Source organism: Salmo salar, chromosome ssa01, assembly GCF_905237065.1.
Source record: "Salmo salar chromosome ssa01, Ssal_v3.1, whole genome shotgun sequence".
NCBI lineage: Eukaryota > Metazoa > Chordata > Actinopteri > Salmoniformes > Salmonidae > Salmo > Salmo salar.
In genome coordinates this window covers 52545797-52566189 of record NC_059442.1, presented here as the reverse complement: position 1 = coordinate 52566189, position 20393 = coordinate 52545797, and the positions used below count along the sequence as shown (strand labels likewise).

Sequence of the window (20393 nt, the reverse complement as noted above, 5' to 3'; positions counted from 1 at the left end):
GACAATTCCTTCCACCTCATAGCTTGGTTTTTGCTCTGACATGCACTGTCAACTGTGGGACCTTATGGACAGGTGTGTGCCTTTCCAAATCATGTCCAATCAATTTAATTTACCACAGGTGGACTCCAATCAAGTTGTAGAAAGATCTCAAGGATGATCAATGGAAACAGGATGCACCTGAGCTCATTTTCAAGTCTCATAGGAAAGGGTCTGAATACTAGAAGTTATTTGTTTTTATTTGTAATGAATTTGCAAACATTTCTAAAAACCTGTTTTTTCTTTCATTGTGGGGTATTTCTTTTAATCAATTTTAGAATAAAGCTGTAAAGTTAACAAAATGTGGAAAGTCAAGCGGTTTGAAATACTTTCCAAATGCACTGTACATGTATAAATCACATGGAGCATATTATATTGGTACTTACACAGATCATACACAAAATCCTTCTAGTTTCCTGCTAATCAGGCAACATAATTTAACATTGGCAGTTGGCACAACACACTAGATAACCCGGTAAGTTTTTCACTGTTTTCTTTAGGAGCTGCAATCCGGTTAAGTAGTACGCTATGCCTGCGTCATTTCTTCGGATTAAAGCCCAGCAAGAGTGAGTCTCTCTATTTCATGGCCTGCCAAAAAAGGCTTTCACAGGCTACCAGACACCCCTCACTAACACACATCCCCATCTACCATCAGTACCACCCTCTTCACTGTCAGGTGACCTTTTTACCCCCTTGATCCTTTGTAGTGTTTGTGTCCCGCTGTAAGTACCAGCAGGATTAGAGGCCTTGTGATAAAAGGACTTTGATCACCTCATTCTTCTTCTCTCCATACCCACAGCTACAGGCTACAGACTGGGGTAAAAACAGTCTTCCACTGTATGGACTGAACTGTTTCATTTAGCCTCTTCCTTGTTTTTTTGTATATTAAAGCTGCATTCTGGGATTCTGAAAACAGAACACCAGCCCCTCCACTTGTTTTGGACTGACAATCCATGACATCCAAGTGATCGCTTTAACCATATTTTGACGCTGTACACTGGGTACACATCCATAATTTAAATGACTATTGAACAGCTTCCTAAAGCTTACACTGTAGCTTTAATTGGGAGGGAGAACAAGGGAAAAGAGGCAAAGCTGCATATCTTATCTCTCCTCCAAGTTGTTTAGTGAGGAGCTTGTCTGGGAGGTTGAGTGTTGGCTTCCAGCGCCTTCTGGGTTGAGATGTGGCTAGTGATCCAGGAAATGGGTGTTGTAAGTCAGGCAACCACCCCAACCCCTCCCTGCTCTGCATCATGCCTGACTCCTGTTGGTGAAACGTTGCCTGGGCGTGCTTTATCGAATTAGTTAACATTTCAACATTTAGTATTGTAGTTTTTATTATTAAGACTGAACTGAAGGACCCCTATTCAAACCCTCCTCAATATTTCTCTCTCCACCTGTCTCTTTATCGCCATCTCTCCGTGATCTGTTTCTTTCAAATTCAAAAGGCTTTATTGGCATGACAAAATTACAAGGCAAAATGTTTTGAACACTTCTCTCAATTATCTGTCTCCAGTAGGGATTGGCGTTTGAAATAATGTCACTATTCGAATAGTATCTTTTTTGTTGTTGTCGGATATCCAAATATTCAAAATACATGTTTTTTTTATTACCATTTTTAACCTGAGCACTGTTGCGTGAGGGACATAGACTGGCGCTGTATTGCTGCAGCTGCAGGAGTGGGCTGTGTGAGAGATGGGAGCGAGCAGACAGAGGGAGAGAGAACGACACAAAGTAACGTTAGTCAAGCCAATTCGGCTACAGCCAAGACAGGCTAACTTGTAGCAGCCACAATGTTATTTATCATCCCATATAATAGTACCTGTCTTGACTGAAGTAGCCTAGAGAAGCTAGCTAGCCAACTATAGCTAGCTAGGCTAATTGAGGCTACACCACCGCCCCCCCAACCCCATTCAGATAAAACAACTACCTGTTTGTTGCTCATTTTAGCCTATGCCTACTCCTTCTCATTTTGCAAACCTTTTTAATTCTGTAATTTTATTACATCTTGCATTTTGTTAGTGAACGCTCACTCCACTTGCTACATATTGAGCCTCTTTTCCGCTTTGATTGGCCAACATAAACAACAAGCTACACACGTGAAGGCTACTGGTCAACTGCTGGTATTTTTATGGGGCACACCCCATAAAAATGAAATTGAAAAGTTGTTTTATTAAATTAATAATTAGAAATACACTGCTCAAAAAAATAAAGGGAACACTTAAACAACACAATGTAACTCCAAGTCAATCACACTTCTGTGAAATCAAACTGTCGACTTAGGAAGCAACACTGATTGACAATAAATTCCACATGCTGTTGTGCAAATGGAATAGACAACAGGTGGAAATTATAGGCAATTAGCAAGACACCCCCAATAAAGGAGTGGTTCTGCAGGTGGGGACCACAGACCACTTCTCAGTTCCTATGCTTCCTGGCTGATGTTTTGGTCACTCTTGAATGCTGGCGGTGCTTTCACTCTAGTGGTAGCATGAGACGGAGTCTACAACCCACACAAGTGGCTCAGGTAGTGCAGCTCATCCAGGATGGCACATCAATGCGAGCTGTGGCAAGAAGGTTTGCTGTGTCTGTCAGCGTAGTGTCCAGAGCATGGAGGCGCTACCAGGAGACAGGCCAGTACATCAGGAGACGTGGAGGAGGCCGTAGGAGGGCAACAACCCAGCAGCAGGACCGCTACCTCCGCCTTTGTGCAAGGAGGAGCAGGAGAAGCACTGCCAGAGCCCTGTAAAATGACCTCCAGCAGGCCACAAATGTGCATGTGTCTGCTCAAACGGTCAGAAACAGACTCCATGAGGGTGGCATGAGGGCCCGACGTCCACAGGTGGGGGTTATGCTTACAGCCCAACACCGTGCAGTATGTTTGGCATTTGCCAGAGAACACCAAGATTGGCAAATTCGCCACTGGCGCCCTGTGCTCTTCACAGATGAAAGCAGGTTCACACTGAGCACGTGACAGACGTTAGAGTCTGGAGATGCCGTGGAGAACGTTCTGCTGCCTGCAACATCCTCCAGCATGACCGGTTTGGCGGTGGGTCAGTCATGGTGTGGGGTGGCATTTCTTTGGGGGGCCGCACAGCCCTCCATGTGCTCGCCAGAAGTAGCCTGACTGCCATTAGGTACCGAGATGAGATCCTCAGACCCCTTGTGAGACCATATGCTGGTGCGGTTGGGCCTGGGTTCCTCCTAATGCAAGACAATGCTAGACCTCATGTGGCTGGAGTGTGTCAGCAGTTCCTGCAAGATGAAGGCATTGATGCTATGGACTGGCCCGCCCGTTCCCCAGACCTGAATCCAATTGAGCACATCTGGGACATCATGTCTCGCTCCATCCACCAACGCCACATTGCACCACAGACTGTCCAGGAGTTGGCGGATGCTTTAGTCCAGGTCTGGGAGGAGATCCCTCAGGAGACCATCCGCCACCTCATCAGGAGCATGCCCAGGCGTTGTAGGGAGATCATACAGACACGTGGAGGCCACACACACTACTGAGCCTCATTTTGACTTGTTTTAAGGACATTACATCAAAGTTGGATCAGCCTGTAGTGTGGTTTTCCACTTTAATTTTGAGTGTGACTCCAAATCCAGACCTCCATGGGTTGATAAATTGGATTTCCATTGATTATTTTTGTGTGATTTTGTTGTCAGCACATTCAACTATGTAAAGAAAAAAGTATTTAATAAGATTATTTCTTTCATTCAGATCTAGGATGTGTTGTTTAAGTGTTCCCTTTATTTTTTTGAGCAGTATATTATGGTACATTATACTTGTAGTATGTAACAATGTCACATGGATATTTTAATTACATTTAGAAAAAGCCTTTTCAGTGTTAGGCTTGTAGTTTTTTGGCCTCGCAAAAATTAATAGCCTACTCACACAAGTATTTGAATACTAACCTCTGTTCGGATGTTTGAATAACCGTGCACATCCCTATTCTCTAGGTACGCCATAATGTGTGGCCTCATGACGGAGTATGAGACTGTGCAGAACAGGATAAAGAATGCCTACATCTTCAAAGTAAGTGATTTTCTGACACAGTCTACACACAAAGCTATATCTTCATGTGGTCACCGATTCAAGTGTTTGTTTTGTGTACTTGAATCATGTCAGACCTTACCTACTGTGCCTTCAGAAAGTATTCCCACCCCTTGACTTTTTCCACATGCTCTTGTGTTACAGCCTGAATTTAAAATGGATTACATTTAGATTTTGTGTCACTGGCCTACACTCGATACCCCATAATGTCAGAGTGGAATTATGTTTGTTGACATTTTTATGAATTCATTAAAAATGAAAAGCTGAAATGTCTTGAGTTGATAAGAATTCAAACCCCTTGTTATGGCAAGCCTAAATAAGCTTTAGGGGTAAAAATGTGCTTAACAAGTACTATAAGTTGCATGATTTTTGAACGACTACCTCATCTCTGTACCCCACACATACAATTATCTGTAAGGTCCCTCAGTCGAGCACAGAATTTCAAACACATATTCAAGCACAAAGACCAGGGTGGTTTTCCAATGCCTCGCAAAGAAGGGCACCTATTGGTAGATAATAAATACATTTTAAAAAAGCAGACATTGAATATCCCATTGAGCATGGTAAAGTTATTAATTACACTGGATGGTGTATCAATACACCCAGTCACTACAAACGTACAGGTGTCCTTCCAAACTCATTTGCCGGAGAGGAAGGAAACCGCTCAGGGATTTCGCCATGAGGCCAATGGTGAGTTTAAAACAGTTAGAGCTAATGGCTGTGATAGGAAAAAACAGAAGATGGATAAACATTGTATTTATTCAACAATACTAACCTAAGTAACAGAGTTAAAAGAAGGAAGCCTGTACCGAATAAACATATTCCAAAACATGCATCGTGTTTGCAGTAAGGTACTAAAGTAAATGCAAACATTTTGGCAAAGAAATTCACTTTAGGACCTGAATACAAAGTGTTATGTTTGGGGCAAACAGCACATCACTGAGTACCACTCTTCATATTTTCAAGCATAGTGGTGGCTGCATCATGTTATGGGTATGCTTGTCATTGGCAAGGACGAGGGAGTTTTTTGGGGGGGGTATAAAAAGAAACAGAATAGAGCTAAGCACAGACAAAATCCTAGAGGAAAACCTGGTTCAGTCTGCTTTCCAACAGACACTGGGAGACAAATTCACCTTTCAGTATGACAATAACCTAAACCTCAAGGCCAAATATACACCGGAGTTGCTTACCAAGACTACATTGAATGTTCTGAGTGGCCTAGTTACAGTTTTGACTTAAATCTATGGCAAGACTTGAAAATGGCTGTCTAGCAATGATCAACAACTAACTTGACAGAGCTTGACAGAACATTTTATTATTTTTTTCTGTGGGGGGGGGCGGTCTTGGAGGGCTGGTGGGAGGTCTGTCGACGTGCCCTTGAGCAGGGTGTTGACTCTGGTTGCTTATGTGTGTCGCTCTGGATGGGAGGCTGTTAGATGACTAATGTGATGTACTTGTGGCTTCACTGCAAGTATATTTTATGTTTTAATTATAAAAATATAAAATAACTTGACAGAGCTTGAAGAATTGTAATATTGTACAATCCAGGTGTGCAAAGCTCTTAGAGACTTACCCAGAAAGACTCACAGCTGGAATCGCTGCCTAAGTTGATTCTAATATGTATTGACTCGGGGTGTGAATACTTATGTAAATGAGATATTTCTGTATTTCATTTTCAAGAAATGTGACAAAATAAAAACATGTTTTCACTTTGTCCTAGTGGGGTATTGTTTGTAAATGGGGGAACAAATAGTAATATTGAATCCATGTTGAATTCAGGCTGTAACACAACAAAATGTGGAATAAGTCAAGGGTTATGAATACTTTCTGAAGGCACTGTACATTAGTAGCACCTGAGGGGATGGCAGGCACACAGATTGATTGGTGGAGTTAATCATAATAAGAAAGAGTAACTGAGGTCAGGGCTTGTACTTTTCCAGAAGCTCCCCTGTACTCTGTCTCTGTCAGTGTTGAGTCCGATCTGTGTCTAGAGGGTCCTCCCATCACAAGTTGACAGCCAGAATCACCCTCTGTGTTATTTAGGTCAGGTGTTGTTCAAATGAAACGTAAAAAGTGTTCCTGTACACACAGTTGTGGACAGCGCCTCTATACACTGACTGCTATACATGTCTTAACCTTATTGGCAGGAAACTCCCCTCACTAACACTCAGATGTAAGGGTTGCATAACGGCAGAGACTGGGACAACGGCACGCAGCGTTTATCTTACCTGTCAGTTGCTTCACAAACTCTGTTTACCTGCAAAGCCTTGAACGGTGGGAGAGGGGGGCAGACATGAAGAACATGCAATGTATAGAGAGGGGGAGAGAGAGAGGGAGAGAAAGAGAGGGAGGAGAGTTGGAGGGAGACAAAGTGAGCGAGAGGGGAGAGAGAGCGAAAGAGACTGATTTTGCGATAGAGTGGAAATGGAACAGGGGGAGGGGAAGAGGAGACGGTTGCATGGCGAATGGGAGCTTTTTATACATTCATGTAAGTGTGTGTGTGAGAGATATTTGTGAAATAATTTTGGGTGGTTGGGTACGTGGAGAAGGACCGATCAGGTCATAGGAGAGTGTCTGGTCTAATGAATAATGCTGTCTGTACTCTTCTGTTTCCTCCCTCCCTTCCTCACAGGATCATTTGGATAAGGCCATTGAGCTGAAACCACAGGATCCTATGTCTTACTACCTGCTCGGTCGCTGGTGCTATGCTGTATGTGACACACACACACCCTAACCCAAGTCAACCATACAGTGAAGAATACGCTCCCTGAAAAGGGGTCAGTTTAGAAAATTAAACGGGCATCATTAACCTATAGAACAATGGCGGTGGTCAACACACACACACCCTCCCATGTGTAGCTAGCTGCAGTCAAGATGAGTGGCTATTTCTCAGAAGAAGGGGGGGAGGTCAGACTAATGTTTTGTGAAATTGAATTTAAAGGGCTCTCTGCTCTGTGTTCATGTTAGACAATAATCCACTGTTTACATTCAGGCCACTGTCCCCACTGTGACGCCAAGGCAGTGCTACATCTGCAATTACACGTTTCTAAGATGAATGGGGTGAGGAAGGAACAGTGAATGCATTTGACCCAGAAGGTCCCTCCCGTTAGGACCATTATCTCTTTCCTGTAATCGCGTTTTCGTGGTAAAGGAGGTGTGTGTGTTGTGTCAAGACGTGTGTAGTGTAACTAGGGCAGAATTTCCCAAACTCGGTCCTGACACTCTACAGCTGATTCAAATGATCAAAGTTTGATGATTATTTTAATCAGCTGTGTAGTGCTAGGGCAACAACCAAAATGTGCACCTGTTGTGGTCCCGAGGACCTAGTTTAGGAAACCCTGAGCTAGGGAGATAGGGATGTAACGATTCACATCGGTCCCAATTAAAATGTTTAAGATACCCCTGCATCGGTCAGCAGACCCCAAAACGTTCCAAATGTAGCATGCATCGGTCAGAAAAACTATTAAACCTTACAAACTGCCGATACACTAAAATGTTTTGCTCATATTACTTTCTTCGGAAAAAACATTGTCAGAGTTAGTTTTGATGTAAATCTTCTTGAAAATCTATGGCAAGACCTGAAAATGATCAACAACCAATGTGACAGAAGAATTTTGAAAATAATAATGGGAAAATGTTGCACAATCCATGCGTGCAATACTCTTAGAGACCCAGAAAGACTCAGTGTTAACGCTGCCAAAAGTGGTCCTACAAAGTATTGACTCGGGTTGAGTACTTATGTAAATGTAGTATTTCTGTATTTTATTTTCAATACATTTGCTAAAATTTCGAAGAACATTTTTTCGCTTTCTTATTATAGGGTATTGTGTGTAAATGGGTGTGAATTCTTTTGTTGATTTAACCCATTTTGAATTCAGGCTGACACAACAAAATGTGGAATAAGTCAAGGGGTATGAATACTTTCTGAAGGCACTGTACATCATTTACACACACACACACACACACACACACACACACACACACACACACACACACACACACACACAGAGAGAGAAGTCAGCTCAGAGAGGCCCCGCTCATGACCTTCATCAGTAGCAGATTTAGAATTTAAAATGGATGTCTTTATGCGGCACATGTTAGTGCATCGAATTGTAATGCATCGAATTAAATCACATCGATTTGTTCTCTAAACAAACTGAATCGCACTGAGTCATTTCAAAGTAAATCGTATCGGAGCCCATGTATCGAATCGTCTTGAAAGGGAAAGATGCACATCCCTAATTCCCACTGTTTGTCATGATGGGTTGGTGTATGTTAAGATTAGAAACTGCTTTTATGGTAGATTATATTGTCTCCAAATCATGAGTGACAGGGCCTTGGCAGCAGTATTTTGGAAGATTCTTTGTATAGTGAAAAATGCACCTTTACTCCCCTGATACCCACCGCAAAACACCAGTCTCAACTTCAACAGTGAAGAGGCGACTCCGGGATGCTGGCCTTCTAGGCAGAGTTGCAAAGAAAAAGACATATCGCAGACTGGCCAATAAAAATAAAAGATTAAGATGGGCAAAAAAAAACACACACTGGACAGAGGTACTCTGCCTAGAAGGCCAGCATCCCGGAGTCGCCCCTTCAATGTTGATGTTGAGACTGGTGTTTTGCGGGTACTATTTAATGAAGCTGCCAGTTGAGGACTTGTGAGGCGTCTGTTTCTCAAACTAGACACTCTAATGTACTTGTCCTCTTGCTCAGTTGTGCACCGGGGCCTCCCACTCCTCTTTCTATTCTCGTTAGAGCCAATTTGCACAGTTCTGTGAAGGGAGTAGTACACAGCGTTGTACGAGATCTTCAGTTTCTTGGCAATTTCTCGCATGGAATAGCCTTCATTTCTCAGAACAAGAATAGACTGACGAGTTTCAGAAGAAAGTTCTTTGTTTCTGGCCATTTTGAGCCTGTAATCGAACCAACAAATGCTGATGCTCCAGATACTGACCTAGTCTAAAGAAGGGCTGTTTTTTTACTTCCTTAATCACCACAACAGTTTTCAGCTGTGCTAACATAATTGCAAAAGGGTTTTCTAATGATCAATTACCCTTTTAAAATGCTAAACTTGGATTAGCTAACACAACGTGCCATTAGAACACAAGAGTGATGGTTGCTGATAATGGGCCTCTGTACGTAGATATTCCATTAAAAATCAGCCGTTTCCACCTACAACAGTCATTTACAACATTAACAATATCTACACTGTATTTCTGATCAATTTCTTATTTTAATGGACATGAAATGTACTTTTCTTTCAAAAACAAGGACATTTCTAAGTGACCCCAAACTTTTGAATGGTAGTGTACATAAATAAGGTATTTCTGTTTTGGCTTTGTCATTATCAGGTATTGTGTGTAGATTGATGAGGGAAACAAGTCATTTAATCCTTTTAAAAATAAGGCTGTTACGTAACAAAATGTGTAAAAAGTCAAGGTGTCTGAATGCTTATCGAATGCATTGTAAATACTACTAGCACAGATTTAAATTCTACTTTACCCACCATGTTTAAATGCTACTTTACCCATCATGTTTAAATTCTACTTTACCCACCATGTTTAAATGCTACTTTACCCACCATGTTTAAATGATACTTTACCCACCATGTTTAAATGCTACTTTATCCACCATGTTTAAATTCTACTTTACCCACCATGTTTAAATGCTACTTTACCCACCATGTTTAAATGCTACTTTAACCACCATGTTTAAATTCTACTTTACCCACCATGTTTAAATGCTACTTTACCCACCATGTTTAAATTCTACTTTACCCACCATGTTTAAATCCTACTTTACCCACCATGTTTAAATCCTACTTTACCCACCATGTTTAAATGCTACTTTACCCACCATGTTTAAATCCTACTTTACCCACCATGTTTAAATGCTACTTTACCCACCATGTTTAAATGCTACTTTACCCACCATGTTTAAATGATACTTTACCCACCATGTTGAAATGCTTATTTGATTTGCCATGTTCTGAAACGGCTTTATACATTGGTTCTGTTCAGGTGGCTCAGCTGTCGTGGATTGAAAGGAAAGTTGCTGCTACATTGTTTGGAGAGCCTCCAAGTGCCACGGTCCAAGATGGTCTGAAGAACTTCCTCAAGGTATTGTTATTCTCCACGCTACCATGGATTGCAGTGTCAAGCACAAGTGTTTGACACAGTATGTATTCATTGCTCTTCCCTAAACCATTATCACAAATCAGTCCGTAGATCTGTATGTTTCTCCGCGATCACTACTAATGTCTATCAGCGCAGCAGCAGCTGACTGGAGGCTACTGCACTGACTCGCAGCAGCTAGCTGCTTCTTCAAAATTCGTCCATAATATCTTGTATTTGGTACAAATCATTCCCTAAGTTCTAGATTTCAGCTGAATCTGTTAATGAATGGTGTTGCTGTTGAACAAGTTGAGGAGACTACATTACTTGGCGTTACCTTAGATTATAAACTGTCATGGTCAAAACATATAGATTCAGTGGTTATAAAGATGGGGAGAGGTCTGGCCGTAATAAAGAGATGCTCTGTTTTGTTGACACCACACTCCACAAAGCAAGTCCTGCAGGCTCTAGTTTGAGCTTATCCTGATTATTGTCCAGCCATAGGGTCAAGAGCTGCAAAGAAAGACCAAGTTAAGCTGCAGCTGGCCCAAAAACAGAGCGGCACGTCTTGCTCTTCATTATAATCAGAGGGCTAATATTAATACTATGCATAACAGTCTCTCTTGACCAAGAGTTGAGTAAAGACTTCTTCTTTTATAAGAAACATTAATGTTTTGGAAATTCCAACTTGTTTGCATAGTCAAGTTACACACAGCACTGACACACACACTTACCCCACCAGACATGACACCGGGAGTCTTTTCATAGTCCCCAGGTCCAGAACAAATTCAAGGAAACGTACAGTATTATACAAAGCCATGAGTGCATGGAACTCCCTTCCATCTTATGTAGCACAAGTGAACAGCAAACCTGGTTTCAAAAAACAAATAAAGCAACGCCTCACGGCAGAACGCCTCTCCCCCATGTGACCTACTTGTTGTGTGTATGTACTGACATGTATGTGTAACTGATGGATGGACACACACTACATGTTCATGTTTTTAAATTGATGTAAATTGTACAATCTTTTGTCTGTAATGTCTTTTTCATTATGTGTCGGACCCCAGTAAGATTAGCTGTCGCCATTAGTATCGGCTTATGGGGATCCTAATAAATCAAATCACTCATTGTGATAAAATAATATTGCTAGAGTAGCTTGCTAGGTAGCTAGCTTAAGGAGGAAGCATTTGGTGTTCAGCATTGAGTGTGTGCACTAAGTTAGTTGTCGTGCACATTGTCAAGTTCCGGAAATACTGCTCCTTCAAGCACCAAACTTCTTAGCTAGATGTAAAATTGAGCGACTAAGAAAAAAAAGTCAATTACTGATTTATTGTTTTAGCTTAACAACTCAGCAAAAAAAAGAAACGTCCCCTTTTCAGGACCCTGTCTTTCAAAGATAATTCATAAAAGTCCAAATAACTTCACAGATCTTCATTGTATCTTCAAGGGTTTAAACACTGTTTCCCATGCTTGTTCAATGAACCATAAACAATTAATGAACATGCACCTGTGGAACGGTCGTTAAGACACTAACAGCTTTTTTAGACGATAGGCAATTAAGGTCACAGTTATGAAAACTTAGGACACTAAAGAGGCCTTTCTACTGAAAAACACCAAAAGAAAGATGCACAGGGTCCCTGTTCATCTGCGTGAATGTGCCTTAGGCATGAGCAAGGAGGCATGAGAACTGCAGATGTGGCCAGGGCAATACATTTCAATGTCCGTACTGTGAGACGCCTAAGACAGTGCTACAGGGAGACAGGACGCACAGCTTATCATCCTCGCAGTGGCAGACCACGTGTAACAACACCTGCACAGGATCGGTACATCTGAACATCACACCTGCGGGAACAGGTACAGGATGGTAACAACTGCCCGAGTTACACCAGGAATGCACAATCCCTCCATCAGTGCTCAGACTGTCTGCAACAGGCTGAGAGAGGCTGGACTGAGGGCTTGTAGGCCTGTTGTAAGGCAGGTCCTCACCAGACATCACCGGCAACAACGTCATCTATGGGCACAAATCCACCGTCGCTGGACCAGACAGGACTGACGACAAGTGCTATTCACTGAGTCACGGTTTTGTCTCATCATGGGTGATGGTCAAATTCACATTTATCGTTGAAGGAATGAGCGTTACATCGAGGCCTGGAGCGGGATCGATTTGGAGGTAGAGGGTCTGTCCTGGTCTGGGGCGGTGTGTCACAGCATCATCGGACTGAGCTTGTCATTGCAGGCAATTGCAACGCTGTGTGTTACAGGGAAGACATCCTCCTCCCTCATGTGGTACCCTTCCTGCAGGCTCATCCTGACATGACCCTCCAGCATGACAATGCCACCAGCCATACTGCTCGATCTGTGCGTGATTTCCTGCAAGACAGGAATGTCAGTGTTCTGCCATGGCCAGAGAAGAGCCCAGATCTCAATCCTATTGAGCACGTCTGGGACCTGTTGGATTGGAAGGTGAGGGCTAGGGCCATTCCCCCCCACCCCCCCACCCCCCCAGAAAGGTCTGGGAACTTGTAGGTGCCTTGGTGGAAGAGTGGGGTAACATCTCACAGCAAGAACTGGCAAATCTGGTGCAGTCCATGAGGAGGAGATGCACTGCAGTACTTAATGCAGATACTGACTGTTACTTATTTTGACCCCCCCTTTGTTCAGGGACACATTATTCCATTTGTGTTAGTCACATGTCTGTGGAACTTGTTCAGTTCATGTCTCAGTTGTTGAATCTTGTTGTGTTCATACAAATTTTTACACATGTTAAGTTTGCTGAAAATAAATGCAGTTGACAGTGAGAAGACGTTTCTTATTTTGCGGAGTTTATTCATTATGACTTTTTGACGGCGAAATTGGGTTCATTTGTCAAAGTCACCTATGCAATACAGTATTTTCCAATGTTATGACAGCCCATTGTAGCCGGACTTCTTTTGATCTATCCCATTACCCTTTGCGAGATACGAGACCGATCAGTGCAGGCGGAATCGTCGTGCTATATGACGTAAGACAGTGCATGTGTTTGATGGCGTAAAGCGTGTCAGGCCTTGCAAATGTAACTTCACCAGTACATTTGTCATTTACCCAAACAACTGGTTCTGAATGTGGACGGGGTACCCTGTTTCTGTTACTTTTATAGTTCTGCATTGTGTACTTTAGCCTGTTATAATCATGCAGTCTTTCTAAGTTCTTGCTTTAACTGATCTTGCAAAGCCATAGGCTCTAATGTCTTTCATGCTCTCTCTCCAAACCGTTAAAACATGTAGCACACAGCAGCCTATTTGTTTTGTGTTGAATCAGAATTTGCCCAGCGGTCGCTTCTGCACCCAGATTTAAAGACCAAACCCCAAGTATTTAAAGAGGCGTAATCTGCGTTCACACTTTTCACATGTTTATATAAAGCGAAATGAAATCGCTCCTGGCCAAAGATTGCTCCTGGCCTGCTGCATGCCTCTTCCTCCTGTCTTGTGTATCTCACCCATCAATTTGATTTAAGTGGTCTCTGTTGTAACTTGTTGCTCCTGGCCACAAGGACTCTGGTAGAGGCTGTCTAGCTTCAATAAACACATCCTGCTGAGTTATGCAACATGCCGCAACAGCCAAGTGCACAAACAGTGGCTACCCACTACCTAGTACCCGTGTGTTGTCGTAGTGCTCTTTTCACTGTATGATTAAAGCTAAGGCTATATAGGGTCAGAATAAAAGGTTGAGTCAAGTGAAATATACAGTACATAGACATATTCATTTGTGTCTAATGTCGTGTCTTTGGCTATGCCGGATTAAGTGATATGACAGGCTAATTTATAAAATGATTTCTCTGTAATTAATATTACCTGATTAAGCTAATCATGTAAATGTAATTAACTAGAAAGTCGGGGCACCACGGAAGAACGTTTATAGAGCTGTTATCTTCCGAATAAACTCTTAAAATACTTAGTAATATTTTACATCGATAGCCGTCATCTCAATCCTCACCTTATTTTCAGTCTCATAATGAAAGTTGTAAATTCTTGGCTATCTTCACGAACCCTGGCTAACAAGTTGAATCAGCAATACAAAATTGGGTCTAATTATTTATTTACTAAATACCTAACTAATCACACAGAATTACAAATACACAGAATACAATGACGTCATACAGAAAACGTCCTGGTGGACGGAACCTGTATCATGGCTGGTTACACAAAGGAAAGGGGGTTGGGCTTGAATGAAAGAGCGGGAAGATTTAGGAACAAAGAAACAGCAGCTATGCTATTGTAAATACATTATCTTATGCATTCTAAATTACCGCCCATTTGGAAAAGGAAAATGCAATAAATATTTACTCTGAGCTGCGCTGCGCTTCGGTAGATTGGTCGTAGATGCTGGCCGGGTTGGCCAACAGATCTTCCTGTACTCGGAACAATGTCTCTGGTGGTAAATTGGATACGTGGTGGTATCTTCGTCCGTCTGTTAGACTGGATCCGTCGTCCGTCCTTTCCTAGCCCACGTCGACAGCGGCAGCTGCTAACTCAACGGCTAGGAAGTATCACTTCTGTAGTGAATAAGCTCAAAGTTCATACCATTCGCCATCAAAGCTCACGCCGAGGTTGGCATAGTTCTGTCCTTGATATGTGTGTCTCCTTCTAACGTGGAGGCTGCAGCCCTCCCGTACTGGAACTACCTGGTTATCTTTTCGTCAAAGGATTATATAGTGGGGAGGGGGAGGGAGGTGTTTCATCGTTTATAACCTCTGTCTCTTCACAGGGTTGGGTTACTGATCGAGCCGGGCACTTTCCTTATGAAAACCCAAATCTCTCATTCGGAAGCTAAAATTACATTTCATCTCCTAACAAACATTTTCAATATCAAACATTTCAATTGCATAACAATTCCATGTGACTCTGATAACTAGAGGGTGTATACTTTCTCAGATACAGTTTATGTTGTCCTGTCATCAGTCATAATGTCTCAGATGACAACCGAACTGACATACATACTCATTACGTTCCCAAGCATATTTCCAACTGGTTTTATTAACAAAATATGTGGTACCTTTCTCCATTTGTTTGATGTTCCCAGACTCTCTATATTTAACAGGACAGCAGTCCTTCAGTAGGGTCAGTAAGAGAGGGGAAGGGGGAAAGGTATTTATGGGGGGGGTCATAAACCTTACCCACAGGCCAACGTCATGACACTATATATGATTGCGTGTGCTGAGCAAGTTCTATGTTCAGTTACACTCATTTGCCCAAATCTTGTACCAACGTCATATCTGTCCTGGACTGATTTGATGCATTTAGAACATAAACTGTGAGTCAGTGTTTTTGTCGTTGGTGTGTTTTTGGTGCAGGTCCAATGGAAGAATACAACCGTGTTTTCTAGCTTCATGGTAACACTTAACTTCGTCATCGTCGCGTCCGAGGGATGACGTTTGTGCCTCCAAGTCTCAGACTGGGCTACCTTTTCATGAGAGTTTGATTCCAAATCACCTCCGCTTCATTCTGGAATCAGGGATGGATCCCTTTAGTGCTGACACATTACAGAGATTCTGGACAAGGAGAATCCATTTTGTCCCATCCTCAGGAAGCTTAACTCGAGAAAGAGTTGATTCTAAGCATGTGCAGTGTTCTCGTGTTTTTCTTATATTTTCATTCTTTCACAGGTGGAGGAGATCAGTCCCAAGTACTCCAAATTAAACTATGTGTTTTTAGCCAAGGTAAGTTGGGCTGCCAATGTTCTTGTTATGTGTGCATCTTATATTTTAAGCAATAAGGCCCGAGGTGGTGTATATGGCCAATATACCACAGCTAAGGGATGTTCTTAGGGACGACGCAACAAACCCCCGAGATGCCTTATTGCTATTATAAACTGGTTACCAACGTAATTAGAGCAGTACAAATAAATGTTTTGTCATACACGTGGGTATACGGTCTGATATACCACGGCTGTCAGCCAATCAGCATTCAGGGCTCGAACCAAGCACTTTATAATAATCTATACCCCGTAATCAAATGACTATTTATTATTTATGTGCACCAGTGATGATGTTGTTTATGATGAGGAATGTGATTTTGATTGGTCAGTGCTACAGAGACCTGGGGCAAAAAAGTCAGGCCAGGAAGATGTGTGATGCTGCTACTTCAATGGAAACCATTTCCAAAGAGGTGGGTACTGACTGTAGTGTCACTGGCTTATGCTTGTGCTCTGAAGTCTTAGTTTTCTCACATTAGTAATTGTGGTTAAAAAAATACATGAATTTCTCTTACTCCCCCCCCCCACCCCCAAGGATGAGGAGGCACAGAAGGAGCTGGACACCCTTTTCTCTGCTCTAGGTGTTAATTGAGGACATTGTGGAATGGCTCCATCCCCTTGCTAGGGAGGAACCCAGGATCCTCCTCACTGGAAAACACACTATGAAGGGATAGCCAATCCATGTCTTCCTTGATTACTGTTGGGACAGTATCTTCCTCGTGCTAGTGCTCTCTGGGATTGGAGATGACTGGAACCCTGGCCTAGCCTTAGAACTGCACACACACAAGTGTGTTTTAAGGAGATTCTGACACAAATTCCTCAACAATAAAGACCTTTCTGGTTTTGTGAAAGTGATCCACAGAACTTGTTGTTCCCTCCCGCCATGTCCTGTTTTTGTTTTGTCTCTAGCAGTGCTTTCAAGTGGCAATAACAAAACCGTTTTAAACAAAGGTGCAACCCAAACACAGCTCTCTGTCGCACTGTGATTACCGAGTGACCATTTGTCCCTTTTACCCCCTGATTGTAATGTAACTATACTGCACCCTATTCCTTATAAGGTACACTACATTTGACCAAAGCCCTAGGTCACTAAAGAGGGAATAGAAGCTCTGGTCAGATGTAGTGCACTAAATAAGGAACGGGGTGCCATTGCAGACTCAAGCTCGGTATTATTTGGCCTGCATTGAGTGGCTACTGTAGGTTACCAGGTCTTGTGTTCCTGTCACTGCCTGTGCATGGACAGAGATCATGGTCACATCGTTTTAAGATGAAGGAGTTGATAGGGAAGGAAACGTGACCCCTAGACGGCTCCTTGGGTCCTCACGTTCACACTTGGTCGGGGTGCTGCTCATCACATTCCAGCTAGCTAGAGGACATTTTTTAGCATAGAATGTGATTTGAGATTAGATCCTGTAGCCTAATAGTCCATGGGCAATGTGCACGTCAGAGATTTTATATCGTAGTCGATAGGTTTTACTGAATTTTGAATGTCGTTTTATTCATTTTTTGGGGGGTTAAGTAAAGCAAATGGTGAGGTGGATTTGAATACTTTTAGTATTTTTCATTTGTATGGTTTCTTTTTGGGATTACTGGGGGGAAAGCATGGGCTTTAAGAATCTGTGGTTCTTTATGTTCTCTTGGGTATAATTTAGTCTTCTGGAAACCATTAACTGGTGCGTACTTTATCCAACAGGTGAACTACAAGAATGGTACTTGTTTTTGTTTTTGCCTAACAGGTTTTTCTATATTCCAGCGATATGAATGTATGCTTTAGTTTTATCTAGGGTGGTGCACATTGCAGTGAAGTAAATGATCTTGTAAATAAAATAATAAAACATTATATAGACACCACTGATCAATGGTATTTGAGTCTGTCATTAGTCAATAAATATGTGCAATCTTGATATGTACCCCAAGTTCTGAGTATGTGCCTACTGTTTATGTGCATGCTTGTGTGAGAGATGATGTTGCTGCAATTAATGCACACTTTATATTTATATAGGATATTTTAATTATATTTTAATGAAATTATCAACCAAATATTTACCCTTCTCTCAGTCCAAATGCAATGGAAAAGCAAGGTATTTAAGCAAGTTCTGACCTGACTATCATAGGTAGTGTTTTTTTGTAAGGCCCCCTCCCCTTCCCCTTTTTGTGCAGACTGTACAGTTTGTGCCAGAGCCATTTGGAATTTGTCACTGGATCATATTCAGGCCTACTTCCCTCTAGTCTGGTCATGTTTTAGGGTATTGCCATGGCACAGACTCACTCTAAATAGCTACCTCCCGAAGGAACACTATTCACTATTATAATAACTCAAAATAAATCCTGAGGAAGATGGTTTAGCCTGCTGATTTGAACCAAATTAACGGGATTTGCCTCAACACAGCAAGGAACTACAGTATTCCACGTCAGTGAAAGTATATCCTGTTGCAACTTCTGACCAAATGCTTCCTAATTTTCATATTGGACTGAAAAGTTGATGTTCATGCATTTAATCGCGGTGTTGCATTCTGTGGCTGTAACCAGATGTGGGTCAGAGAAGTGGCTATAACGCTATCTCTGACCATGATGTCTGCATGCTTGTCTTGAAGATGAGACTGCAGATGGAATAGCAGACTGGAGACTGTTGTGGGTTACGAAATGTTCAGGTGACACCTAGAACAGGGAGAAATTACAGAGCTCACGGCTCAGATGAGGAGGTGCCAAATGGCCTGGAACCTGACTGGTTTGGGGGGAGAGTGACTGACCTTCCTTTGGTGCACTCACCCTTTCCCTGAGAGCCTTGGGACAAACATCAGTGACTGCATACCACGGTTGGGGTGAATTCCATTTGAATTCGGGAAGAAAACTGATGTTTGTCCCAATCTGGGGTCTCGTTAGAACTCTACATAGAAGATGATACAGAATTATTGCATTGTGATTGTCCCTTACAGCCAGATCAGACATGGGTTGGAAGTGGTATGACTGTTTTGTGGATATTAGTTTATTTCACACATTTTAGCCAAGGACATAGTGTCTGTAATAAACTCATAGTGGCAGTCACAAGCTCTACATTCAACACAGTTGTCACTGACTAGTTGAGCCAACATTTCCTGTCCTTACAGCACAAAATGCGTTTATATGAATATCAGGATTTTGTTTAGTGGACCTCATTTTTTAAATTAACATTAGTCAATTAAAGTCATGAAAGCAACTTTTCATGTCAAATTGTTTTTCATTAGTAAAATGGTAAAACACTTACATGTGAGGCTAAATATGAGGGCTATACAATACATTTTACATATAGCTAAGCTGTTTGGTGCAGTATTTCTCAAGTAAAAAAAATATTGCGACTTATTGTCTTAAGTAAACAAAGTACGCTACGCTGCTGGGCAGGTCGGTCTCACTGTCTGTGTTCTGCATAGAACGCAATTTTAAAAAATCAACATCTTTTTTATTGGCACATACACCGGATAGGTGCAGTGAAATGTGTTGTTTTGCAAGGTCAGCCGTAGCAGTACAGCGCCCCTGGAGCAAAGTAGGGTTAAGTGCCTCCGACAGATTTTTCACCTTAATGGCTCAGGTATTCGAACCAGCAACTTTTCGTTTACTCGCCTAACGCCCTAACCGCTAGGCTACCTGCCGCCCACCAATCACCCCAGCTGTGTATCCCATAGTGGGCAAGTTATCGAAATCAAAACCCAACCCTCAAGTAAGTCATGTCAAACTCACTTTCGAAACTCTGTTTTGGACGAGACTGACTTTATGACCAAAATTATCCTATGAAAACTTTCTAGTCAATTTTGACATTAGAATAAATGTTTCTGGCTAATATCGATGCCACATTGGCAGATTAATATCAGGGACGTTGTTTATTGCCTTCAGTTGCGCTTTAAGGGTTATTAACATCTGAAAAAACACTCGGTAGTAATGTAATGTAGCACCAAATTATGATAATATCCTAACTGGAAATGTTCTTTACGGTAGTTGAAAGTATGGTTTACTGGCATACTTCTGCTAATGTGCACATTGCTGATCTGTGGGAGGTTGACAACTATATTCTACTTGTGACGAACTGTCATGAAAAAAATATTGGGCCATTACGGACTTGACTGTCAGTCTTTTTGGCTACTAGGAAATTGTGATGTAATGAGTCACAAAACCAAACTGTCATAACTGTCATAACTGTCAACGCTATCAATAATTAGGTCATCTTCCTTACCGCATAGCAGGGAGACAATCATTCTGCCTTTTTCTAATAAGCAGTGGTGGAAAAAGTGCACCATTGTCATACTTTAGTAAAAGTAAAGATACCTTAATAGAAAATGACTCAAGTAAAAGTACCCAGTAAAATCCTAGTAACTAAAAGTATTTGGTTTTAAATATACTTACATATCAAAAGTACAATTATTTGCTAAAATATACTTAAGTATCAAAAGTAAAAGTATAAATCATATTTAAGTCCTTAAATTAAG

General features: G+C 41.8%; 1 protein-coding gene across 3 annotated transcripts in view; it reads left to right on the top strand.

Annotated features, from left to right (window-relative positions):
* Positions 1–17791, top strand: part of LOC106604820 (regulator of microtubule dynamics protein 2) — a 94167-nt gene extending 76376 nt beyond the window's left edge. For 2 of the 3 annotated variants that reach the window (XM_014199869.2, XM_045719478.1), the window contains exons 6-11: positions 4000–4075; positions 6726–6803; positions 10114–10212; positions 15848–15901; positions 16269–16349; positions 16472–17791. In XM_014199869.2, the coding sequence (XP_014055344.2) occupies positions 4000–4075; positions 6726–6803; positions 10114–10212; positions 15848–15901; positions 16269–16349; positions 16472–16528 (445 nt within the window). In that variant the 3' untranslated portion in view covers positions 16529–17791. The remainder of the gene's footprint in view (positions 1–3999; positions 4076–6725; positions 6804–10113; positions 10213–15847; positions 15902–16268; positions 16350–16471) is intronic. The other variant, XM_014199876.2, reaches the window with a different exon arrangement.
* The last annotated feature ends 2602 nt before the right edge of the window (positions 17792–20393 follow it).